The sequence below is a fragment of the Theropithecus gelada genome, chromosome 2, assembly GCF_003255815.1.
Source record: "Theropithecus gelada isolate Dixy chromosome 2, Tgel_1.0, whole genome shotgun sequence".
Lineage (NCBI taxonomy): Eukaryota > Metazoa > Chordata > Mammalia > Primates > Cercopithecidae > Theropithecus > Theropithecus gelada.
The window spans coordinates 92866959-92893509 of NC_037669.1; the positions used below are offsets into that span (position 1 = coordinate 92866959).

Genomic DNA, 26551 nt, shown 5'->3' on the forward strand with positions numbered 1-26551 from the left:
GGTCAGGATTCATCCATAACTGGCAGGCTGCCCCTCCCTGGTATGTCCACATGTTCCACTACTGCCCCTCTCCTCACCTCCTCAGACACTCGCTTGTCCATGGCCCCCAGCATGGAGTGCAGTGCTCCTGGGGAGGGAGGGGACACAGTGTTAGGGGGCCTGGGGCTGCTCACACCCATGTAAAGGTGAGGCAGAAGGGATGACTGTTGTCATCCACAGTCAGGAAAACAGGGCTCTGAGAACCAGGGCAATGAGTCCAAGGACACCCAAGCTGGAGGGAACAGCGAAACTTAGAAGTCCTGCCCAGTCCGCAGTCTCCTGCTCTGCATTTGGCAGAGGATGGAAGGGCTCCTGTCCAAGGGGTCCAATCTTGAAGCTTCAGGGATGTTTGCACAGAACTCTGGGGCTCCCCAAGCTTCTCCCTTGAGCCAGGCTAAGGCTGACTAGCAGGGCAAGCTGAGGCCAGCCTTGCTCTTCTCCTTCCTGAAGCAGCCCAAAACCACAGTGGGGAGGGGCTGTCCAGTCAAAGAAGAAAGGCCATCTCTCCCAGCCAGAGCACACAGTGGCAACTCTGTGTGGCAACCAGACCAGTAGAACCTCGCCCCAGCAGAGGCTCCCCATGGGCCCAGCCCAGAAAACAGCAGAGGAGCTGGCAGGGCTATAGGGAAGTCAGTGGAGGGGCGGGAATCCTGGAGTTCTCCCTTTATCAGCCCACTGCCTTCATGGCCATCTGAAGAGCTGAAACCTAGGCTGGCAGGACTGGGGAGTAGGGCCATGGGGAAGGGATCAGGCAGCTCACCAAGGTTGTAGAGAATACAGGCCTGCTCATACTTGATGTCCTCATGGGCCACAGACTTGCCTGAGAAGATCTCTGTCCTGCAGACATGGCACCCCAGTTATCTCGAGGGCAGGAACTGGCCAGAGCCCTGAGATTAGGTAAGGGGACTAACTACTCCAGTGTGGGGTTGTGGGGAGGCCTAGGGGGACCATACGAGGCCATTCCCCATCCTATGCAGCAAGGAGAAGGGGGAAGGGAGGGAAGGAGCACCCCCACCACCCAGACTCCCCCCCGGGATCCTCCAGCCCTTCCTGGGGCTCTCACCAGGTGACAGGGACAGCGGCCTCCTGGCCCGAGCCCATGGGGACCCGACTCTGCAGGTAATGAAGCTGGCCGAGGTACTTGCGGAGGACACTACAGCCCTCAAAGTCTCGTGGGACACGGACAGCATTCTGGGGGGGCAGGATGGGAGAAGCAGGCCTGTTGTCATATGGGGCAGTGGACAGGCAGGCCAGCTAACCCACAAAGCCAGGAAAACGCATCAGAGCTGGCCGACTGCACATGCCAAGGGATCCCAAAAAGTCCATGGCTACACCTATAGTCGTTCAACAAACCATTCCACAAGCCAGGGCTGGCAGCTGGCCGACTGAATCCATCCCACGTAGTTTTTCTTTTTTTTTTTTTTAAGGAAAAAAAAAAACAGAGTCTCACTCTGTCACCCAGGCTAGAATACAGTGTTCACTGCAACCTCCTGGGTTCAAGCAATTCTCCTGTCTCAGCCTCCCTATTAGCTGAGACTACAGGCATACGCCACCATGCCTGGCTAATTTTTGTATATTTAGTAGAGACGGGGTTTCCCCATTTTGGCCAGGCTGGTCTCGAACCTTGTGATCCACCCACCTCAACCTCCCAAAGTGCCGGGATTACAGGTGTGAGCCACTGTGAACAGCCCATCTCAAATATCTGAAAAGCAATTTGCAACATGTTTTAAGTTTTTTACTGTACTTAACTTTTGGCCCACAGTTTTTTGTTTTTAATAGAGACGGGGTTTTGCCATGTTGCCCAGGCTGTTCTCAAACTCTTGGGCTCAAGTGATCCTCCCACCTCCACCTCCCAAAGTACTGGGATTAAAGGTGTGAGCTGCCACTCAGCGTGACCCACAGTTCTGTATCTCACAGTTTACAGTAACAGACATCCAGGAAAGTAAATGCTTGGATATGAATAGAAGGATATTTATCACAGCATTATTACCAGGGTCAAAAACTGGACTCCAGATCAGGTGCAGTGGCTCACACATGTGGTCCCAGCATTTTGGGAGGCCAAGGTGGGAGGGTCACTTGAGGCCAGGAGTTAGATACCAGTCTGGGCAATGTAGCAAGACCCTGTCTCAACAAAAAAGAATTTTAAAAATTATCTAGGTGTGATGATGCCTTTAGTCCCAGCTCCTTGGGAGGCTGACGGGAAAAGATTGGTTGAGCGGGAGGTTAAGGCTGCAGTGAACTACGGTTGTGCCACCGTTTTCCAGCCTGGGTGATGAAGCAAGACTCTGTCTCTCAAAAAAAACAAAAAGGCAAAACTGGATACCCGCCAGAATTCCCATTAAAGAGGACTGTTTTAAATTAATTATGTCAAGGTGCCTCACAAGAGAATATTCTGCAACCATGAAAACTAAAGACAAGAGTCTCTAGTTATTCATATGTTAAGAAGCCTATGGCATGCTACTGGGCAAAAAAAAAAGAATGTAACAAATGGAATCATACAAATACTGATATCCATATCCAAATAGGTACATAGGCCAGGCAAGGTGGCTTGCGCCTGTAATCCTAGCACTTTGGGAGGCCAAGACAGACGGATCACCTGAGGTCAGGAGTTCAACACAAGCCTGGCCAACATGGTGAAATCCCATCTCTACTAAAAATACAAAAATTAGCCGGGCATGGTGGTGCATGCCTGTAATCCCAGCTACTCGGGAGGCTGAGGCAGGAGAATCGCTTGAATCCGGGAGGCGGAGGTTGCAGTGAGCTGAGATCATGCCATTGCACTCCAGGCTGGGCAACAAGAGCAAAACTCTGTCTCAAAAGAAAAAACAAACAAAAAACCACAAATAGGTACATAAACAAAAAGAAGATTCAGAAGATTGTATACCATAATGTTAACCGTGATTATCTTGGGATGACAAGATTTAAGTAATTTATCTTATTCTATATAAATAGATACATATATGGCCGGGCGCGGTGGCTCAAGCCTGTAATCCCAGCACTTTGGGAGGCCGAGATGGGTGGATCACGAGGTCAGGAGATCGAGACCATCCTGGCTAACCCGGTGAAACCCCATCTCTACTAAAAAATACAAAAAACTAGCCGGGCGAGGTGGCGGGCGCCTGTAGTCCCAGCTACTCGGGAGGCTGAGGCAGGAGAATGGCGTGAACCCGGGAGGCGGAGCTTGCAGTGAGCCGAGATCCAGCCACTGCACTCCAGCCTGGGCCACAGAGCGAGACTCCGTCTCAAAAAAAAAAAAAAATAAAAAAAAAAATAAAAATAAATAAATAAATAGATACATATGGCTGAGCAAGGTGGCTCATGCCTATAATCCCAACACTTTGGGAGGCCTAGGCGGGTGGATCTCTTGAGCCCAGGAGTTCGAGACCAGCCTGGGCAACGTGGTGAAACCCTGGATCTACTAAAAACACAAAAATTAGCCAGGCATGGTGGTGTACACTAATTTCAGCTACTCAGAAGGCTTAGGCAGGAGAATCACTGGAATCTGGGGGGCAGAGGTTGCAGTGAGCTGAGATCGCACCACTGCACTCCAGCCTGGGTGACAGAGTGAGACTCGGTCTCAAAAAATAATAAATAAATAAATGGATATACATCTGACAGAGACATGTATTTACTTCTTCATATTGTTTATGTATTCTTTATATTAAACATTTTCAATATTTATGATAAACAACAGACCTATTCTTATTCTGGGGGGAAAACAACAAAAAAACAAATGAACTCTCTGCTTAAACAAACAGAAAAGCAAACAGTACACCCTCCAAGGAGCAGGTGCACAGTGAGGGGGACGGGCTTGACACCTGTCTGCCCTCAGCCCCCTGCAGAGGACCAGAGCCCCTCACTAGGACTTAGCCAGAAGAACTCCTCCAGGACACTCCACTCTGGGAGCTCAGCTCTGAGCTGCCAGCAGGGATGCTCTCAGAAGGGGTACATACACCCTGGGGACAGCAGAACAGAAGAGTCAGGCATCAGCTGTACTCTACACCACTTCCCAGCAGTATCCTGGGAGACTCTGAAACTCAGTCTCTTCTTTAAACAGGGATGATAGTCTCCCTGGTGGTGAGGCCTCTAGAATGCCCAGTGCAAGGATAAGGCATGTCACAGCCACAGCTTACAGCATTAGGGCAGTGCTTCTCAAATCTAGTCATTCTTATCATACCCCTCCATCATGACCTCTGCCATATCCAAATACCACTTGTACTTAACATCTTTCTTTAAACAACCCATTTTTAAAATCAAGAGCCACATCCTAAGCAATAACAGCTCTAAAATAACAGGTGTGATGCACTAGCCACACAGTTTTTTTCAATACTCACTAAAGTAGCACATATAAAAATATTTAAAAATCTTGGCTGGGCATGGTGGCTCATGCCTGTAATCCCAGCACTTTGGGAGGCCAAGGTGGGAGGATCGCTTGAGCCCAGGATTTTGAGACCAGCCTGGGGAACATGGCGAGACTCCACCTCTATAAAAAATACAAAAATTGGCAAGGTGCAGTGATGCACACCTGTAGTCCCAGCTACTTAGGACTACAGGCTTGGGAAGGGGGAGAAGTGATTGAGCCTGGGAGGTGGAGACTACAGTGAGCCATGATCATGCCACTGCACTTCAGCCTGGGCAACAGAGTGAGACCCTATCTCAAAAAATAAAATAAAAGGCCGGGCATGGTGGCTCACACCTGTAATCCCAGCACTTTGGGAGGCCGAGGTGGGTAGATCACGAGGTCAGGTGGTCTCGATCTGAGACCATCCTGACAAACAAGGTGAAACCCCGTCTCTACTAAAATTATAAAAATAAGGCGGGTATGGTGGTGGGCGCCTGTAGTCCCAGCTACTCGGGAGGCTGAGGCAGGAGAATGGCGTGAACCCGGGAAGCAGAGCTTGCAGTGAGCCAATATTGCGCCACTGCACTCCAGCCTGGATGACAGAGTGAGACTCCATCTCAAAAAATAATAATAAAATAAAATAAAAAATAAGACGGGCACATTGGCTCACACCTGTAATCCCAGCACTTTGGGAGGCCAAGGTGGGCAGATAACCTGAGGTCGGGAGTTTGAGACCAGTCTGGTCAACATGGAGAAACCCCGTCTCTATTAAAAATACAAAATTAGGCCGGGCGCGGTGGCTCAAGCCTGTAATCCCAGCACTTTGGGAGGCCGAGGCGGGTGGATCACGAGGTCAGGAGATCGAGACCATCCTGGCTAACATGGTGAAACCCCATCTCTACTAAAAATACAAAAAACTAGCCGGGCGAGGTGGCGGGCGCCTGTAGTCCCAGCTACTCGGAGGCTGAGGCGGGAGGAGGCGGAGCTTGCAGTGAGCCGAGATCTCGCCACCGCACTCCAGCCTGGGCGACACAGCGAGACTCCGTCTCAAAAAAAAAAAAAAAAAAAAAAAAAAATTAGCTGGGCATGGTGGTGGCTACTCGGGAGGCTGAGGCAGAAGAATCGCTTGAACCCTGGAGGCAGAGGTTGTGGTGAGCCAAGGTTTTGCCATTGCACTCCACCCTGGGCAATAGGAGCAAAACTCGGTCTCAAAAATAAATAAATAATAAAATAAAATAAAATTTGTCTTGTACTTCCTAAAACCATCTTTGGGAAACAATGGAAGCAGTCTCCCCTCCAGATCCAAGAGATCACCAGTACCCTTTAATCCACCCAAGAATGCAGCCCCCTGTGGTTGTAGCCTGGTCTGTCAGACTCTCAGACGAACTGCACAGAGGAGTCTGAGAGACAGCTTGATGCTGTGACACCCCCACAGCATCCTCTGCACCTGTCAGTTTTATTCCCTGTAATCACAGAGCCAAGAATGTACTCCAGAGTTTCAAAAGGGAAGTCTTCTTAGAAACAACTATTCAAACCCTGGTTTTACAGATGAGGAAACTGAGGCTCAGATGAGGGAAAGAGGATTGCCTAAAGCTCCCAATAACTTTTTCACTGAAAGATTATTATCAGTGTCCTATGTAAGAAAATTTGTTCTGGGGTTTCACAAGTTTAAGGAACAGTCATCAAGACTAGGCAAGGTGGCTCACGCCTGTAATCCCAGCATTTTCTGAGGCTGAGGCAGAGGATTGCTTGATTACAACAATTAGCCATGCCTGGTGGTGCATACTTGTAGTCCCAGGTACTCAGGAGGCTGAGGTAGGAGGATCGCTTGAATCCAGGAGGCAGAGGTTGCAATGAGCCGAGATAGACTGCATTCCAGCCTAAGCGACAGAGTGAGACTCTGTCTTTAAAAACAAAAACAAAAACAGAAACAGTGATCTAGTCCAACTCGCACATTGCTGGGATAAATTAAACCAAGTCCCAGGAAGGGGAAGTGGCTACCCCAGATGGCCTTGTGTGAGCTTTTTTTGCGCTGGAAAAGCACAGGTCTGAAAGCTGCTGGCTCACAGCTCTCTCAGGGGCTGCTCTACCCAGCCCGTTGCTCTGTGCAGGTTGCCTTATGCTTTGGAGGATGTCTCAGAGGACGCTTTGGAGATTGGTGGTAATGCTCCTTCTAGGGTGTGTTGCGTCCTTGTGTATAGTATATGCCTGTGTGTGCAAAATCATGGTTGTCCTAGGGGCTAAGATTATCTCACTGGTTTTCAAACTTTGTTCAAATAAATCCTTTTAAAAGATTCAATTTATGAGGAGGGTTCTGAGAAGACAGCATAAGAAGCATCAGAAGGCCGGGCGCGGTGGCTCAAGCCTGTAATCCCAGCACTTTGGGAGGCCGAGACGGGCGGATCACGAGGTCAGGAGATCGAGACCATCCTGGCTAACACGGTGAAACCCCATCTCTACTAAAAAATACAAAAAACTAGCCGGGCGAGGTGGCGGGCGCCTGTAGTCTCAGCTACTTGGGAGGCTGAGGCAGGAGAATGGCGTAAACCCGGGAGGCGGAGCTTGCAGTGAGCTGAGATCCGGCCACTGCACTCCAGCCTGGGCGACAGAGCGAGACTCCGTCTCCAAAAAAAAAAAAAAGAAGCGGCCGGGCGCGGTGGCTCAAGCCTGTAATCCCAGCACTTTGGGAGGCCGAGACGGGCGGATCACGAGGTCAGGAGATCGAGACCATCCTGGCTAACACGGTGAAACCCCGTCTCTATTAAGAAATACAAAAAACTAGCCGGGCGAGGTGGCGGGCGCCTGTAGTCCCAGCTACTCGGGAGGCTGAGGCCGGAGAATGGCGTAAACCCGGGAGGCGGAGCTTGCAGTGAGCTGAGATCCGGCCACTGCACTCCAGCCTGGGTGACAGAGCGAGACTCCGTCTCAAAAAAAAAAAAAAAAAAAAAAAAAAAAAAAGAAGCATCAGAAATCTGTCTCCCCACCAAGACAAGCTGCACTGGCAGAATCTGACTTAACTCTGGAGTCTATTGAAGGCTTGCAACTTCTAGGGGAAGGCTTTGACAGTGCAGTTCATTGCCATTAATTTTGGTCAATTTCAGCCCCTACCATAGTAGCAGTCACCCATCCCTCACCCCCAGCACCTGGGAGGTAGCTGTGCACCAGTTCCAGGAGCAGCTTGTGGGAGCCAGCATGGACAATAAGGACTCTGTACTCCAAATACAGGAGATCTTGCTGATTGCTGCTTCTGATCACAGAGGTACAGAGAAAGAGGCAGCTCCTCCACTATTGCACCTCCCTCCATGGCTGTAAGCTTCTCCACCCCTAGCTGAAGTAACTTCCAGGGGATCGAAAGGCCTGGCATCTTTTCCCTTCTTCATTTTTGTCTTTTTCCTCCTTTGGGAGGCAGACATTGAAGAGTAAGATGTTCAAAAGCAACCACATATATAGGGGAAATGAGAAAGTCACTGCGCATGTGCAAGGAATGGTACAGGCTCAGAAAAGACCTGTGAAGACCTTAAGTTTACAAGGCCGGGTGCTGCGGCTCACGCCTTTAATCCCAACACTTTGGGAGGCTGGGGCCAGAAGATCACTTGAGCCCAGGAGTTTGAGACCAGCCTGGGCAACAGAGGGGAACCCCACCTCTACAAAAAATTTAAAAAGTAGCTGGATGCGGTGGTGTGCACCTGTAGTCCCAGCTACCTGGGGGCTGAGGTGGGAGGATGGCTTGAACTGGGGAGATGGAAGCTGCAGTGAGCCGTGATTGTGCCACTGCACTTCAGCCTGGATGACAGAACGAAACCCTGTCTCAGGGAAAAAAAAAAACAAAAAAAACTTTAAGTTTACATTTCAGGCTGATTCTTGGCACAGGGGTAGCCTACAACAATCAAAAACACAAAAACAAAACTAGCAAATTCTGGGGAAGGGGGAGAATCTGATATCCAGAGATATGACATCATTCGATTATTTTTTAATTTCCTTCAAGAATTTTTTCTTTGCATTCCTAACTTGGTGATCTGGTGCAAGAGGCCTAGCTTTTGGCCTATCTCAGCTTTTTCACATGCCTTCCTCACTAAGTGTAATAATTTCTAGCTTTTCTTTTTTGAGACAGAATCTTGCTCTGTCGCCCAGGCTGGAGTGCAGTGGTGCAATCTTGGCTCACAGCAACCTTGCCTCCCGGGTTCAAGCAATTCTCCTGCCTCAGCCTCCCTAGTAGCTGGGATTACAGGCATGTGCTGCTACCATGCCCAACTAATTTTTGTATTTTTCGTAGAGAGAGGTTTTGCCATGTTGGCCAGGTTAATCTCAAACTCCTGACTTCAAGTGATCCACCTGCCTCAGCCTCCCAAACCACCTGCCTCAGGTGCAGTGGCTCAAGCCTGAGCCACTGCACCTGGCCTTGTACTAACTTTGAATAACTGACAGAGAAAATATCTTCACCCAGGCCAGGCGCGGTGGCTCATGCCTTTGTAATCCCTGCACTTTGGGAAGCCAAGGCGGGTGGATTACCTGAGGTCAGCAGGTCGAGACCAGTCTGGCCAACAAGTTGAAACCCTGTCTCTATTAAAAATACAAAAAATTAGCTGGGCACGGTGGCGGGCACCTATAGTCCCAGCTACTCAGGAGGCTGAGGCAGAAGAATCGTTTGAACCTGGGAGGTGGAGGTTGCAGTGAGCTGAGATCGTGCCACTGCACTCCAGCCTGGGTGGCAGAGTGAGATTAGGTCTCAAAAAAAGAAAAAAAGAAAATATCTTCACCCACTAGACTAAATGAAAATATATCCAAAAATTTACTGATGGGTAGTATACTGAAAATAGTTGCTAATACTGCTGGGTTATTGCAAGGATTGGTATGTGGTCCATGACAGATAAGAAAACACTAACAGCTACTGATTTCTATGGCATGTATCTACATCACTGGTACTCAAGCTCAGCCATGCCAGTGCAGACTCTCAGACTTCTAACAAAAACATAAGGGAAAACATGTTGTTATCCAATAATACATAAAATAATCAGGGAAAAATACAGCATACGTCATTTTATTGCACTTAGCAGGTGCTGTGTTTTTTACAGACTGAAGGTTTGTGACAACTCTGCATCACACAGGCCTGTCGGCACCATTTTTCCAGCAGCATGCACTCATTTCATGACTCTGTGTCATATTTTAGTAATTCTCACAATATTTCAAACTGTTTTTTATTGTATATCTGTTATGGTGATCTGTGATCGGTGATCTTTGATGTTACTATTGTAATTGTTTTTGGTGCCATGAACTGCACCCACAGAAGACGGCAGACTTATAAATGTCCCGTGTGTTATCGCTGCTTCACTGGCTGGCCTTTTCCTGTCTCTCTCCCTCTCCTCAGGCCTCCCTATTCCTTGAGACACAATAATATGGAAATTAAGCCAATTAATAACCTTACAATGGTCTCAAGTGTTTAAGTGAAAGTAAGAGTCACTCATCTTTCACTTTTTTTGTTTTGTTTTGTTTTCTAAACAGTCAGGATCTGGCCGGGCGCGGTGGCTCAAGCCTGTAATCCCAGCACTTTGGGAGGCCGAGGCGGGTGGATCACGAGGTCAGGAGATCGAGACTATCCTGGCTAACATGGTGAAACCCCGTCTCTACTAAAAATACAAAAAACTAGCCGGGCGTGGTGGCGGTCGCCTGTAGTCTCAGCTACTTGGGAGGCTGAGGCGGGAGAATGGCGTGAACCCGGGAGGCGGAGCTTGCAGTGAGCTGAGATCCGGCCACTGCACTCCAGCCTGGGAGACACAGCGAGACTCCGTCTCAAAAAAAAAAAAAAAAACAGTCAGGATCTCACTCTGTCAGTCAGGCTGGAGTACAGTGGTATGAACATGGTTGGCTCACTGCAGTACCAACCTCCTGGGCTCAAGTGATCTTCCCTCCTCAGCTTCCTGAGTAACTGGGGACACAGGTGTGCACCATCATGCCTGGCTAATTTTTTTTTTTTTTTTTTCCTGTAGAGACAGGATCTCACTATGTTGAATTTGGTCTCAAACTCCTGGGCCTGAACTCCAGGAGGAACCGATCCTGCTGCCTTGGCCTCCCAAAGTGCTGGCATCATAGGCGTGAGTCACCACATCCAGCTGTCTTTCACTTTACATCAAAAGCTAGAAATGGGCTGGGCGGTTTCTTTTTTTGTTGTTTTTGAGATGGAGTCTCGCTCTGTCACCCAGGCTGGAGGGCAGTGGCACGATCTCGGCTCACTACAACCTCCACCTCCTGGGTTCAAGCAATTATCCTGCTTCAGCCTCCCGAGTAGCTGGAACTACAGGCACATGACACCACATCCGCCTAATTTTTGTATTTTTAGTAGAGATGGGGTTTCACCATGTTGGTCAGGCTGGTCTCAAACTCCTGATCTCAAATGATCTGCCCACCTCAGCCTCGCAAAGTGCTGGGATTACAGGTGTTGAGCCACCGCACCCGGCCTAGGCGGTTTCTTTATCTTCCTATCAAACCAATCCTGTCTACCTATGCATAAAAAAACAATACTCTCCTCCTACCTGTCTGAGCAACTCCAGCTTCTTCAGTTCTTCATTGTAGGCTTCTGGGTTCTCTCCATAATTCTTCAGGACAAACTAAAGAAAGAGAAGAACATAAGCCAGTGGCAGAGAAAACCCGTGCCTCGCCCTCTGAGTCCTGGGCAAGCACCAACCAGGGCTCAGGATTAACTGCAGATCTACAACCATAAGCATGTCTCCTGGACCACCAGGAACTTGACTTTATGAAGAGGCAGCACCAAAATGCTGACCATGAGAGCCTTGACCCTGCACCAGCACTCTGGCAAGTCCTCCTAATGCTGCAGCCTCTCTACAAAGTCCAGGAGTCTGCCAGCTCAGGAAGCCAAGGAACTCAGCTGACTGAAATGGGGTCCTAGTAAGGATTCCAGAAAGGGTCACAAACTCAAGCCTCCCTAGATTGGGCCCTGCTGTGTTTTGGGGTCACAACCATAACCTTAAGCTCTAGCAAGTGCAGGCAAGAGGCACCAAACAAGAGTGGGAACAGAAAGCCTCTCTCACCAACCCATCCTCCTGGCCTGGGAAAGGATAGCATAGAAATATGTGATCTGCAGTGTCCTCATCTGTGAGGAAAGACCTGCGGCTATGTGAGGAGAATGGCCCAGGTGGGAGAAGGTGAGGAAGGAGAGGTCACTACCCACATCAGAGAGAGCACTAGAGTGCCTGTCCACAGTGGCACTCACCACCTCCAGAGCAGACTGTCTTGGACAATGAGCATACACACCCGCCTGGAGGCACAGGCTCAGCCCAAAAGGCCCCCTGTTCAACTCAGATCACCAGACTAAGGCAACTGCAACTGCCCCTGTTGCAGTACTTGCTGCTGGTGTCTTGGCTAGCAATCTGGGGGGGCCAGATCCACTCACGCCACAAACACTAAGAGCACTGATACCCACCTCACAGGGCTCCTTAAGGCCATGACCAAGGTTTGCAAGGTGGAGAGAGAGGCTGGGAAAGGCTGAGATGAGGCAGCCTGCTCTGTGTGGGAGCACACTCACTCACACCATGTGTGTGGCCACCCATCTTTCCTGGGGTCCCTTCCCAGGATCCAGGAACCATGGCTAAGGAATCAGCCACATGGGAACCAGGAAGCCTGTGTGACAGCTTCTATCTGCCTGGTGAGCAAAGGGAGAAGAGGAACAGATGGCAGGGAGGTGACAGCTGAGCTCATTACAGCACCACGCAACCCTTTCCCAAACCTCCGAGTGTAACCCTGGTTCTCCTGTTGGTTTCAGCTCCTGAAAGTCCCTGTGTCCATAAGTTCTTTTCTCTCTCCACCTCTGTCCTGGACAATCCACCCCTAAAAATCCGTCCCTTACCAAGTGGCCAGAATTGTTATTTCTAACACAACTCTGAGGTCACTTCTAGCTTTAAATCCTTCGGAAACACACATACACCCCTAGGGAGAAGATAGACCAAAACATGCTTATCTCAGGACAGTGATATGACAGGAAATGACGTATAATCTAAAAAGAATGTGTGCAGTAGCTTCCCAAAGCCTCTAGGACCAAATCTAATCTTGGCACAGAGTTTATGACCCTGCACGACCTGTTCCTGGCCGGGCGAGGTGGCTCAAGCGTGTAATCCCAACACTTTGGGTGGCCAAGGTGGGAGAATCACTTGAGGCCAGGAATTGGAGATCAGCCTGGGCAAAAGAGCAAGACCTGTCTCTACAAACATAAACAAAAATAAACAACCTGCTCCTCACAACCTTCAAGGATTGTCCTCTGGCACCTCCCAGGGACAACCAGCCCACAGTACTTGGGAATTGCTGCTCTCAGGTATCAATGCTTATCTACATTGCCCTACCTTCTCTACTAAGATTCAGCTGAAATGTCACTTCCTTGAATATTAGCTGCTGTTCGGCTCACATTCCAAACATGCCTCCATTATACTGTGTGCTGACAGCAGGGTCATGCCAGTGACCCCAACCTCAAACAATAAGCATTAAGGAATGGTAGGGGCCTTATCAGATGTGTTGTATACTCAGCAAATTATTGCTTTCACAGGAAATGCAGAGGACAGATGAACATGAAAAGGAAACACTCAGAAAAATGAAGAAAATGGGGCAACAATGAACCCACTCTTCAAAAAATTAATGTCAGGCCGGGCGCGGTGGCTCACGCCTGTAATCCCAGCACTTTGGGAGGCCGAGGCGGGCGGATCACAAGGTCAGGAGATCGAGACCACGGTGAAACCTTGTCTCTACTAAAAATACAAAAAATTAGCCGGGCGCGGTTGTGGGCGCCTGTAGTCCCAGCTACTCGGGAGGCTGAGGCAGGAGAATGGCGGGAACCCGGGAGGCAGAGCTTGCAGTGAGCTGAGATCCGGCCACTGCACTCCAGCCTGGGCGACAGAGCGAGACTCCGTCTCAAAAAAAAAAAAAAATTAATGTCATTTAAAAGGAGGAGGTTGAGCAGTGGGCTATTCTAGATTAAAAACGATTAAACAGGTTGGACATGGTAGCTCAAGCCTGTAACCCCAGCACTTTGGGTGGCTGAGGTGGGAGGATTGTTGAGCCCAGGAGTTCAAGAGCAGCCTGGACAACATAATGAGACCCCATCTCTACAAATTAAAAAAAAAAAAAAAAAAAAATTAGCTAGGTATGGTGGCCCAGCCTGTAGCACCAGCTACTCCAGAGGGTGAGGTGGGAGAATCAGCCTGGGAGGTTGAGGCTGTGGTGAGCTGTGTGCACATTCCAGCCTATTTCCAAATAAATAAATAAATAAGTGATTAAAGGGACAGAACACAACTAATGCAATATGAGAACCCCAACTGGATCTGAGTCTGCAAAAAAAGAAAAGTCATAAAAGATAGGGGAAAATTATGGTAGATTTTCTTAGGTATGATAATAATATTGTGATTGTGCAGGAGAATGTCCTCACTCTTAGGAAAAACATGCTGAGATGTGTCCAGGAAAAGTGATGTCCAAAACTTACTTTCTTTTTTTTTTTTTTGAGACGGAGTCTTGCTCTGTAGCCCGGGCTGGAGTGCAGTGGCCGGATCTCAGCAGCTCACTGCAAGCTCCGCCTCCCAGGTTTACGCCATTCTCCTGCCTCAGCCTCCCGAGTAGCTGGGACTACAGGCGCCCGCCACCTCGCCGGGCTAGTTTTTTGTATTTTTTAGTAGAGACGGGGTTTCATGGTGTTCGCCAGGATGGTCTCGATCTCCTGACCTCGTGATCCGCCCGTCTCGGCCTCCTAAAGTGCTGGGATTACAGGCTTGAGCCACCGCGCCTGGCCCAAAACTTACTTTCAAAGGGCTTGTGGGATCTCTATCTATCTATCTTATCTGGAGAGAACACAAATATGGTGAAATACATCCATCAAAACTAGGTAGCTGGGGATGGTGGCTTATGCCTGTAATCCCAACACTTTGGGAGGCCAAGGCGGGTGGATCACTTGAGGTCAGTTCGAGACCAGCCTGACCAACATGGTGAAACCCATCTCTACTAAAAATACAAAAATTAGCCAGGTGTGGTGGTGGGTACCTGTAATCCCAGCTACTCGGGAGGCTGAGATAGGAGAATAGCTTGAACTCAGGAGGGGGAGGTTGCAGTGAGCTGAGATTGTACCACTGCACTCCAGTCTTGGCCACAGAGCAAGACTCCATCTTAAAAAAAAAAAAAAAAAAAAAAAAAAGCCGGGTGCAGTGGCTCAGGCCTGTAATCCCAGCACTTTGGGAGGCCAAGGCAGGTGGATCACAAGGTCACGAGATCGAGAACATCCTGGCTAACATGGTGAAACTCCGTCTCTACTAAAAATACAAAAAATTAGCCGGGCATGGCAACATGTGCCTGTAGTCCCAGCTACTCGGGAGGCTGAGGCAGGAAGATGGCGTGAACCCGGGAGGCGGAGCTTGCAGTGAGCCGAGATCACGCCCCTGCACTCCAGCCTGGACAACAGAGCAAGAATGTTTCAAAAAAAACAAAAAACAAAAAACAAAAAACTAGGTGATCTGCTAGGTGCAGCAGTTCACACTTCTAATTCCAGTACTCTGGGAGGCCGAGGTCAGAGGATCACTTGACCCCAGGAGTTCAAGGCCAGACTGGGCAACATAACAATAAATCCCGGCCGGGCGCGGTGGCTCAAGCCTGTAATCCCAGCACTTTGGGAGGCCGAGGCGGGTGGATCACGAGGTCAGGAGATCGAGACTATCCTGGCTAACATGGTGAAACCCCGTCTCTACTAAAAATACAAAAAACTAGCCGGGCGTGGTGGTGGGCGCCTGTAGTCTCAGCTACTTGGGAGGCTGAGGTGGGAGAATGGTGTGAACCCGGGAGGCGGAGCTTGCAGTGAGCCGAGACCACGCCACTGCACTCCAGCCTGGGAGACACAGCGAGACTCCGTCTCAAAAAAAAAAAAAAAAAAAAAAAAAAAAAAAAAACAATAAATCCCATCTCTACAAAAATTAAAAAATGAATCAGCCAGGTGCAGCGCACACCTGTAGTCTCAGCTACTCCAGAGGCTGAGGCAGGAGGATCACCTGAGCCTAGCAGTTCAAGTCCAGCCTGGTCAACATGGAGTAAATCCCGTCTCTAAAAACAAAACAAAACAAAACCAAAAAACTAGATAGTGAGAATTTGGGCAAGCACTGCATTATTCTTCCAACTTTTCTATATGTTTGAAATTTGAAAAGCAAATGTCTTAAGAGTTGCTAAAGAGCTAAATGGTATTTGAACACCACTTTCCCCTGTCAGCGGGTTTTACCTTTTGTGGGTCCTTTGAGAATATGATAAAAGCCATGAAATAAATCCCCCTAGAAATTTTCAACTATGCACAAACATAAGGAATTACCAAGAACTTTAGGGAGCTGACAGGCATTTAACAATCCTCACTCTGCTCTATCCAACTCAACCCCCTCTCCACTCACTCCCTCAAAAACCATGACAACAACAACAACAAAACCACAACTATAAAAAGTGGCCTTGGGTTGGGCATGATGGCTCATGTCTGTAACCCCAGCACTTTGGTAGGCTGGGGTGGATCACTTGGGGCTAGGAGTTCCAGACCAGCCCGGGCAATATGGCGAGACCCCCATCTCTATGAAAAAAAATTTAAAAATTCGCCAGGAGTGGTGGTGCATGCCTGTGGTCTCAGCTAGTTGGGAGGCTGAGGCAGGACTGCTTAAGCTCAGGAGTTTGAAGCTACAGTGAGCTATGATGGCACCACCTCACTTCAGTTGGGGTGTTGGAGTGAGACCCTGTCTGTATTAAAAAATAAAAATAAGCCAGGCACAGTGGCTCATGCCTGTAATCCCAGAACTCTGGGAGGCCGAGGTGGGCAGATCATTTGAGCCTAGGAGTTCAAGACCAGTCTGGCCAACATGGTGAAACCCCATTTCTACAAAAAGCACAAAAATTAGCCAGGTGTGGTGGTGTGCGCCTATACTCTTGGTCAGTTGGGAGGCTGAGGTGAGAGGACTACTTGGCACCAGGAGTTCAAGGTTGCAGTGAACCATGATTGTGCCACTGCACTCCAGCCTGGGTGACAGAGTGTGACACTGTCTCAAAAATAATTAATTAACTAATTTTTTAAATGTGGCCTAAGCTATGAGGTAAAACTTGACTTTATGAGAGAATGTTCTGTGGTTAACCCCCTTGCAGTAAGAGGTTTTGCCCACCCTTTTAGGTTAGAGAAAATGAGTAAAAGTGTAGCTCAGAGGTCTCGTGGGATAGAGGCCAAAGGAATCAGATGGACATGAGACTCCTATGTCCTAGAAACAAGGCTTCCCGTGATATCACTAGAAACATCTGACCCTGCTGTTCACACAATGGTGACAGAAAGATGCTGCTCCCACCCCTAGCAAATCATGCCTAGAGGTCACATTCTATCTGAGTCTCATCTTGGTCCTCCTGTAAGATCAGCAGCAGATGCTTACTGAGAGCCTACCACAAGTCAGGCACTGTGCTAAGTGCCTAGTAAGCACTCTGTCCTTACAACAACCCTAAGAGGTAGACACTATTATCATCACCACTTTATAGATGAGGAAATGAGGAAACTGAGGCAAAGAGGGTATTCACCAAGGTCACTGCGCTAATAACTGATAGGGATATGATTGAAACCCAGGCATTTGGGCTCCAGAGCCCATGTTCTTTCCATATTAGACCAATCCATTTCTATTTAAATGTATTTTATTTTATTTTTATTTTACTTTATTTTATTTATTTTATTTTAGACAAGGTCTCATCCTGTTGCCCAGGCTGGAGTTACAGTGGTACTACAACCATAGCTCACTGTAGTCTCAAACTCCTAGGTCCAAGTAATCCTCCTGCCTCAGCCTTCCAAGCAGCCGGAACTACAGGCACATGCTAGCATACTCAGCTAATTTTCTGTAGAGGTAGTGTCTTGCTATGTTGCCCAGGCTGGTCTGGAACTTCTAGCCTCAAGCAATTCTTCTGCCTCAGCCTCCCAAAGTATTGGAATTACAGACACAAGCCATCACACCCAGACTTTTCTTAAATTTTGTAGAGACAGGGGTCTCACTATGTTGTCCAGTCTGGTCTCAAACTCCTGGGCTCAAGTAATCATCCCACATAAGCCTCCCAAAGCATTTCTGTTTTTTAAAAATATGGTTCTTACAAACAACTCTGAAAAAACAGGCACAGAAAATGAATCCCTGCCCACACAATGAGTCAGTGGAGCAGCCAGGATATTTATGTTATTATTATTATTTGGAGCCTGTTAGAAGCAAAAAGGATATTTTTAAAACCCTAACAAGGCCGGGCGCGGTGGCTCAAGCCTGTAATCCCAGCACTTTGGGAGGCCGAGGCGGGTGGATCACGAGGTCAGGAGATCGAGACTATCCTGGCTAACATGGTGAAACCCCATCTCTACTAAAAATACAAAAAACTAGCCGGGCGTGGTGGCGGGCGCCTGTAGTCTCAGCTACTTGGGAGGCTGAGGCGGGAGAATGGCGTGAACCCGGGAGGCGGAGCTTGCAGTGAGCCGAGATCACGCCACTGCACTCCAGCCTGGGAGCACAGCGAGACTCCGTCTCAAAAAAAAAAAAAAAAAAAAAAAAACCCTAACAAAATCCTCTGTGACTTCTGATCACTCCTCCACTAAAAAAGAAGAAAGAGGCTAGGTGAAGTTCTTGGAGTAAGGGACAGAGACCTTGTCCCCATTTCGCTATGGTCTGGGACTCTGCAGAACTCGAAACAGTCTAGTAAGGAGTATGAGGCTCCAAAGGAGCCTGAGAAGGCAGGCCCAGCAGCAGACCAGGAGAAAGAACCAGAGGCCCTGACAGGACCCCAGTACCTACACACTAACGGCAGGAAGACCAGAGAACCTCCAAAAACAGCCAGGCTTTGGAGTAGCTGGGGATCCTTTTCTGAAGGAGTAAGAGAAGACCCGTGGAGAGCTCTCAGAGAGGGCACGTCCAGGGATCAGAGCCACCGAGGGGAAAAAGAAAAGAAAGGAGTTACCAGATTACAAGTAGGAAACAGTACCCCTGAGATGCTGTGAAATCTGGGCTTGGTTTTTTGTTTTTTATTTTTATTTTTTAGAAATGGTCTTGCTCTGTCAGGAAGGCTGGAGTACAGTGGTACTATCATAACTCATTGCAGTCTCAAACTCCAAGTGATCCTCCCACCTCAGCCTCTCATGTAGCTAGGACTACAGGTGTGTGCCACCATGCCCAACTAATTTTTTTTTTTGAGATGGAGTCTCACTCTGTTGCCTAGGCTGGAGAACAAGGGCGCGATCTCAGCTCACTGCAACCTCCACCTCCCGGGTTCAAGCAATTCTCCTGCCTAAGCCTCCCAAATAGCTGGGACTACAGGCGCATGCCACCATACCCGGCTAATTTTTGTATTTTTAGTAGAGATGGGGTTTTGCCATGTTGACTAGGCTGGTCTCAAACTCTTTTTTTTTTCTTTTTTTTTTGAGATGGAGTCTCATTCTGTCGCCCAGGCTGGAGTGCAGTGGTGCCATCTCGGCTCACTGCAAGCTCCACCTCCTGAGTTCATGCCATTCTCCTGCCTCAGCCTCCTGAGCAGCTGCAACTACAGGCGCCCGCCACCACGCCCAGCTAATTTTTTGTATTTTTAGTGGAGACAGGGTTTCACCATGCTAGCCAGGATGGTCTCGATCTCCTGACCTCATGATCCACCTGCCTCGGCCTCCCAAAGTGCTGGGATTACAGGTGTGAGTCACCGCGCCCGGCCCTGGTCTTGAACTCTTGACTTCGTGATCTACCCGCCTTGGCCTCCCAAAGTGCTGGGATTACAGGCGTGAGCCACTGTGCCCAGCCTCAGCTAATTTTCATTTTTATTTTGTAGAGACAGGAGTCTTGCTATGGTGCCTAGGCTGGTCTCAAACTTCTGGCCTCCAGCTATCCTCCCACCTCCGCATCCCAAAGCGCTGGGATTACAGGTGTGAGTCACCATGCCCAGTCTAGGCCTGGCTTCTTTCATGTGTAAAATGGGGTTAATAGCACTTGCTACGTCTAGCTCAGAGCTGTTATAAGGATTTAAGTTATTTCCTCAACAGGGAAGGAAGATGCTCAGGTGAAAATATTGTTTACAATAGGCCAAGACCTGTACTAAGAACTTACAAGCATTAGAAAGACAAGCTCTGAACAGGTTCTCACTTATTTGTAGGAGCTAAAAATTAACTCCACTGAATTCATGGAAACCAATAGTAGAATGATGAATACCAGAGGCTGGGAAGGGTAGTGGCAGTGTGGGGAGCGGAGTGGGAATGGTTAATGAGTACAAAAATATAGTTAGATAAAATGAATACAATCTAGTATTTCAGGCTGGGCGTGGTGGCTCACACCTGTAATCCCAGCACTTTGGGAGACCAAGGCAGGTGGATCATCTGAGGTCAGGAATTCGAGACCACCCTGTCCAACATGGCGAAACCCAGTCTCTACTAAAAAGACAAAAATTAGCTGGGCGTGGTGGCTGGTGCCTGTAATCCCAGCTACTTGAGAGGCTGAGGCAGTAGAATCGCTTGGACCTGGGAGGCAGAGGTTGTGGTGAGCCGAGATTGTGCCACTGCACTCCAGCCTGGATGACAAGAGTGAAACTGTCTAAAAAAAAAAAAAAAAAAAAAAAAGATCTAGTATTTGACAGCAAAACAGGGTGACTATAGTCAGCAATAATTTATTACATTTAAAAATAAAAGTATAGGCCGGGCGCGGTGGCTCAAGCCTGTAATCCCAGCACTTTGGGAGGCTGAGACGGGCGGATCACGAGGTCAGGAGATCGAGACCATCCTGGCTAACACGGTGAAACCCCGTCTCTACTAAAAAATACAAAAAACTAGCCGGGTGCGGTGGCGGGCGCCTGTAGTCCCAGCTACTCGGGAGGCTAAGGCAGGAGAATGGCGTGAACCCGGGAGGCGGAGCTTGCAGTGAGCCGAGATCCGGCCATTGCACTCCAGCCTGGGCGGCAGAGTGAGACTCCGTCTCAAAAAAAAAAAAAAAAAATAAAAAAAATAAAAGTATAATTGGATTGTCTGTAACACAAAGAAACGATAAATGCTTGTGGTAATGAATACCCCATTTACCCTGATGTGATTACTATACACGTATGGCCATATCAAAATCTCATGTACCCCATTAATTTTTGTGGGTACATAGTAGGTGTATATACTTATACACCTACTTAAGCCCAGGTGTTTGAGACCAGCCTGGGCAACACAGTGAGACCTTATCTCTACAAAAAATAAGCAAAATTAGCGGCACATGGTGGTGTGTGCCTGTGGTCCCAGCTATTCGGGAGGATGAGGTGGGAGGACCACTTGAGACCTGGCGGTAGAGGCTGCAGTGAGCTGAGATCACGCCACTGCACTCCAGCCTGGGTGTTACAGCAAGACCCAATCTCTAAAAAACTTAAAATAAAAAAGAACTTAGAAGCATTAACTTTTGATTCTCAGAAGCTTATGAAGTATATTATTAGTTCCATGTTTCAGGTAAGAAAAGTGAGGACCAGATTAGTTATGTAATCTTTGTGGCAGCTGAAGGTCATTCAGCTATTAAACAAATGAGAGGCCTAAACCAAGGTCTGATTCCAATAGCTATGCTGTTTACATGATGCTACTCTGCTATTTTACTGAGCACCAAACAGTAGAGAATTTTGTAACTAGATGAGATCACTGGAAACATCCATCCTGGTCCTGCCATGATTTTGCAGATTAGAAAAATGGGAAACCACAGATGAGCAATGATAGTGCTAGGACCCCAAGATGGATTTCCTGACTTTGGACCAAGTATTAATCCCTCTGCATCACCTTCTCTTGTACTAGTATGTTCTCATTCTTCTATGTATGCTTTACTCTTTTGCTCTTAATTTGATATAACATTTGGAATTTCATCATGCTAATTAAAGCAATAATCCAAGAAGAAAAGGCAATTAAAAGGCATCACATGTGTTAGTTTTACCTTTGTTCACCAATTACATTATGTTTCTTTTTCCTCCACTTCCAGAGTTGACTCAAATGTAGGGCATTCCTTGGGCTACTCCAAAAAACAAGCTTTTTTTTTTTTTTTTTTTTTTTTGGAGACAGGGTCTCTGACACCCAGGCTGGAGTGGCGAGATCTTGTTTTTTTTTTTTTTTTTCTTTTTTTTTGAGACGGAGTCTTGCTCTGTCGCCCGGGCTGGAGTGCAGTGGCCGGATCTCAGCTCACTGCAAGCTCCGCCTCCCGGGTTTACGCCATTCTCCTGCCTCAGCCTCCCAAGTAACTGGGACTACAGGCGCCCGCCATCTCGCCCGGCTAGTTTTTTGTATTTTTTAGTAGAGACGGGGTTTCACCGTGTTCGCCAGGATGGTCTCGATCTTCTGACCTCGTGATCCACCCGTCTCGGCCTCCCAAAGTGCTGGGATTACAGGCTTGAGCCACCGCGCCCGGCCGAGTGGCGAGATCTTGGTTCACCACAGCCTCGACCTCCCGGGCTCAAGCCGTACCCCCTACCTCAGCCTCCCGAGTAGCAGGGACTACAGGTGTGTGCCGTGACACCATGCCCATGCCTGACCTTTTTTTTTTTTTTTTTTTTTTTTTTTTTTTTTTAAGAGACGGGGTCTTGCTTTGTTGCCAGGTTAGTCTCAAACTCCTGGTTTTGAGTGATCCTCCTGCCTTGGCCTCCCAAAATGCTGGGATTACAGGCATAAGCCAACGTGCCTGACCAGTATTGTTAATTAATACAGTATATGTTCAGTTACTAAATTTCAAATGAGACTAATTATATTCAGAGAATGGCGCATTGCCAAGTGAAATCTTCAGCTCCTTGGTCCATGTCAGCAAGCCTGAAAGAAAACCGCCACAGGCCAAGAGTACTGGGGACAAGAACATACCTTCATCCTCCCCTTGTCTAATCCCTACAATAATACTCAAGGCCTCGTTCCCACATCTTTTCTGAATGGCCCCTTGCCTGTCTGAACAACACAGGTAACCTGAGTCTTCTCCCAGAAGGTCCTAGAACTAAACTAGGTCATTAAACCAATGCTTGTTAAGCACTCCCTATACACAGGTATTTTATTATGTACTGAGTAAAGGAAAGAATCTGGTCTAAACTCTTAAGTGAAATGGATATAGGCCTCTGGTGTATGAGATTCAAGTCAGAGAAGAATGGACAATCCAGGTCATCTGTGCCTGGAGCTGTTCTGCTACAAATACAAGTGAACAGACAGGCATAGGCAGACCAACTGGGTGACTCCAAATCTGTGACAAGAGATAAGACAGGTCACCACCACAGGTAACTGGCAATGTCCCATGCCCCTCACTGCTGAACAGCCAAGGGCCTTTAAGGCCTCTAGTCCTCTTATTTACCTTTCTATGTGTGTGTTTGTGTATGTATATACATGTGCAAGTTAGTTTTTCAAGAGCCAGCCATCCCATGGAAAATCTGGAAGGGGAAAAAATTCCATAAACCTGAAAACCCAGGCTTCTACCTGGATGTGAATAAAATGAACAGTAAAAAAAGGCAACAAGAGTGTGCACTGTGGGCCAGGCACAGTGGCTCATGCCTGTAATCCCAACACTTTGGGAGGCCAAGGCAGGCGGATCACCTGAGGCCAGGAGTTTGAGACTAGCCTAGCCAACATGGCGAAACCCCATCTCTATTAAAAATACAAACATTAGTTGGGCGTGGTGGTACATGCCTGTAATCCCAGCTACTCGGGAGGCTGAGGCACAAAAACTGCTTGAACCCAGAGGCAAAGGTTGCAGTGAGACTGCACCATTATACCCCAGCCTGGGTGACAGAGCGAGACTGTCTCAAAAAAAAAAGAAAAAAAGAAAAAAAAACAGTGTGCACTGTGTGGGGTGCAGTCTAGCCCAGTGGTGCAGAGCAAGACAGTCTGAATTCAGAGGAGGGTAAAGTTCTTTCTTATTTCTGGCCATCACACTTGTTGGGCGGCTAAGAGGACCCTAATGAAGTACAGTTCAACCCGTGTGATAAACAGGAGGAAGGGAATTTGAGTAAGGGCCTGAGCAAGGGCAGTGACCAGATGTGGAAAAAGAGAAGCTGAAAGTTCTCATAGGAGAGGATTGGGGAGTGAAGTTAGAGAGGCAGGCTGAAGCGAGCTGGGGACAGGCCATGAGCAGCCTGATGGGAAAGTAGAGATTGAGAGATCAACTTAGCCAGAGTGGGAGGAAGGGAGATGAAGAGAAGCCAAGTGACAGGCAGGGTGGCTACCAGCCAGACGTACACCTGCACTTGAGGATGAGGGTTACTGTGTAGATTTCTAGAAGGTAAGTTTCAATGAAGACAGGGTTTTGTAGGGTTTTTTTGGAGACAGGGTCTCACTCTGTTGCCCTGACTAGAGTACAGTGGTGTGAGCTTGGCTCAATGTAACATCCACCTCCTGGGCTCAAGTAATCCTCCCACCTCAGTCTCCTAAGTAGCTAGGCGCTCACCACCATGCCCACCTAATTTTTGTATTTTCAGTAGAGATGGGGTTTCACCATGTTGGCCAGGCTGGTCTCAAACTCCTGGACTCAAGTGATCCACCTGCCTCAGCCTCCCAAAAGTTTGGGATTACAGGTGAGAACCACTGCTCCCAGCCAAGACACAGGTTTTTGTCACCACTGTACCCAGTGCTGGCACATGACAGGCACTCAATAATTATTTGTTCAATGAATGAATCAGGGATGAATGTCTAACAGCTCAGTCCAAGTGAGCTGGACTTGAGCTCAAGTAGAGCTGGTTAAGGGCAAGTGTTTGGGTCACAAAGAAGAAAGAACTTTAAACAGTAATACCTGAGGCCAAATCACTCACTGATAAAGAGGACAAGAGTTATCCATCATCAGTTTCCTCCAAAGTACAAGTTAAGAAGATGAAGGGCCAGCAGCATTTCCCCACTAAAAAAATTACGTGGGTCTGGCTGGGTGTGGTGGCTCATGCCTGTAATTCCAGCACTTTGGGAGGCCGAGGCAGGCAAATCACCTGAAGTCGGGAGTTCAAGACCAGCCTGACCAACATGGAGAAACCCCATCTCTACTAAAAATACACAATTAGCCGGGCATGGTGGTGCATGTCTGTAATCCCAACTACTTGAGAGGCTGATGCAGGAGAATCACTTGAACCTGGGAGGCAGAGGTTATGGTGAGCTGAGATGGTGCCATTGCACTCCAGCCTGGGCAACGAAAGCAAAACTCTGTCTCAAAAAAAACACAAAAAAACAAGTTACATGGGTCCAATATCCTAACCTAAAGTTAGCCACTGCAGTTCAAAACCATCCTGCTTTTCTGGCTTCTATTTCACATTATGCCTTAATGGAAGGCATGTCCCCTGGCCACCATGAAAGATGTGTCAAAAGCCCAGTCCTCTCAAACAACGAACCCCTTTACCTGTTTGGAAAACTCCTATTCATCCTTTAAAACCCATCTCTGGCAAGCCTTCTCTGATGGCCCCTCCTTAGGCTGGTATTTCTATACACTGCAAATACTTCTCTCTCTTTTTTTTTCTTTTTGAGACGTAGTCTTGCTCTGTCGCCCAGGCTGGAGTGCAGTGGCGCCATCTTGGCTCACTGCAAGCTCCGCCTCCCGGGTTCTCCTGCCTCAGCCTCTCAAGTAGCTGGGACTACAGGTGCCCGCCACTACGACTAGCTAATATTTTGTAGTTTTAGTAGAGATGGGGTTTCACTGTGTTGGCCAGGATGGTCTTGATCTCCTGACCAGGTGATCCGCTCACTTCAGCCTCCCAAAGTGCTGGGATTACAGGCATGAGCCACCGCGCCTGGCCTACAAATACTTCTACTCTTACATTACTGTAATCACTCTAATTTTTAAATTTCCTTTATGAATTCCTTGGAAAAAAAAAAGGCTGTCTCTTATTTGTCTGCTTATCAGGGTTCAGCATAGTACTTAACCAGTTGATGTAAACAGAACCAATTTTCACCCTTCTATCCTACATTAAATTCTAACCCTCGGCTCCAATTCACTGGCAGAGGTTCCCACAGCTCAGAGCAAGGATAAAGAAGGACAAGGGTACCAGTGGCAGAAGGCAGAGAAGGGGCTCTGCAGTTGGGGAAGGGGGTGCAGGTTGGGAAGAGTCCCCAGGCTGCAGTGGTTGGTGTCTGCATAGTTTCCTCCAATGTCTATGGAAGGAATTGTTTCGTATCTGATACCATCTCGGGCTAAAGGGCTAATGAGCAACTCCTCTCCTGGAGGCCCAGGTGCTTCGAGGGAAGTCACTGGTCACACAATACCCTTTCCGCTCCGTGTGAGTGGTCAGAGCAGCAAAGGCTAAACTCAAACAAAAATACGTCCGAGCCGGGCGCGGTGGCTCAAGCCTGTAATCCCAGCACTTTGGGAGGCCGAGACGGGCGGATCACGAGGTCAGGAGATCGAGACCATCCTGGCTGACACAGTGAAACCCCGTCTCTACTAAAAAATACGAAAACTTAGCCGGGCGAGGTGGCGGGCGCCTGTAGTCCCAGCTACTCGGGAGGCTGAGGCAGGAGAATGGCGTAAACCCGGGAGGTGGAGCTTGCAGTGAGCTGAGATCCGGCCACTGCACTCCAGCCTGGGTGACAGAGCAAGACTCCGTCTCAAAAAAAAAAAAAAAAAAAATACGTCCTAGGAGTTTGTGGGCCAAGATCTTATCCACTGCATTCCCATATATTTATGGTCACCATCTCTAAATTTCCTCTCAGCTGTCATTCAATCATTTGAGAAAGATTTTTCTGACTGCCAACTATGTAGAGGGTACACTGTTAGGCTCTGGGGAACACAGGGATACTTCTCAGGTAACGCACACTTGAATAGCGGGGTTAAAACACGGTATACATAACTGTCACCAGGGAAAGGATGAAAAGAGTTAAGGAATTAAGAGAAAAGAAAGATTAATCCAGGTAGGAAGATTAAGAAAGGCTCTGCAGGCTGGGCGCGGTGGCTCAAGCCTGTAATCCCAGCACTTTGGGAGGCCGAGATGGGCGGATCACGAGGTCAGGAGATCGAGACCATCCTGGCTAACACGGTGAAACCCTGTCTCTACTAAGAAATACAAAAAATAGCCGGGCGAGGTGGCGGCGCCTGTGGTCCCAGCTCCTTGGGAGGCTGAGGCCGGAGAATGGCGTGAACCCGGGGGGCGGAGCTTGCAGTGAGCTGAGATCCGGCCACTGCACTCCAGCCTGGGCGACAGCGCGAGACTCCGTCTCAAAAAAAAAAAAAAAAAAAAAAA

At 48.3% G+C, this 26551-nt stretch overlaps 1 protein-coding gene across 3 annotated transcripts in view; it reads right to left on the reverse strand.

Annotated features, from left to right (window-relative positions):
- The window catches only part of PTPN23 (protein tyrosine phosphatase, non-receptor type 23), a 36645-nt gene that overhangs the window by 7532 nt on the left and 2562 nt on the right, over positions 1–26551 (reverse strand). For 2 of the 3 annotated variants that reach the window (XM_025374773.1, XM_025374772.1), the window contains exons 2-5: positions 10909–10983; positions 1103–1230; positions 800–876; positions 78–127 (exon numbers count right to left, since the gene is read on the reverse strand). In XM_025374773.1, coding sequence (XP_025230558.1) covers positions 78–127; positions 800–876; positions 1103–1230; positions 10909–10983 — 330 coding nt within the window. The remainder of the gene's footprint in view (positions 1–77; positions 128–799; positions 877–1102; positions 1231–10908; positions 10984–26551) is intronic. The other variant, XM_025374774.1, reaches the window with a different exon arrangement.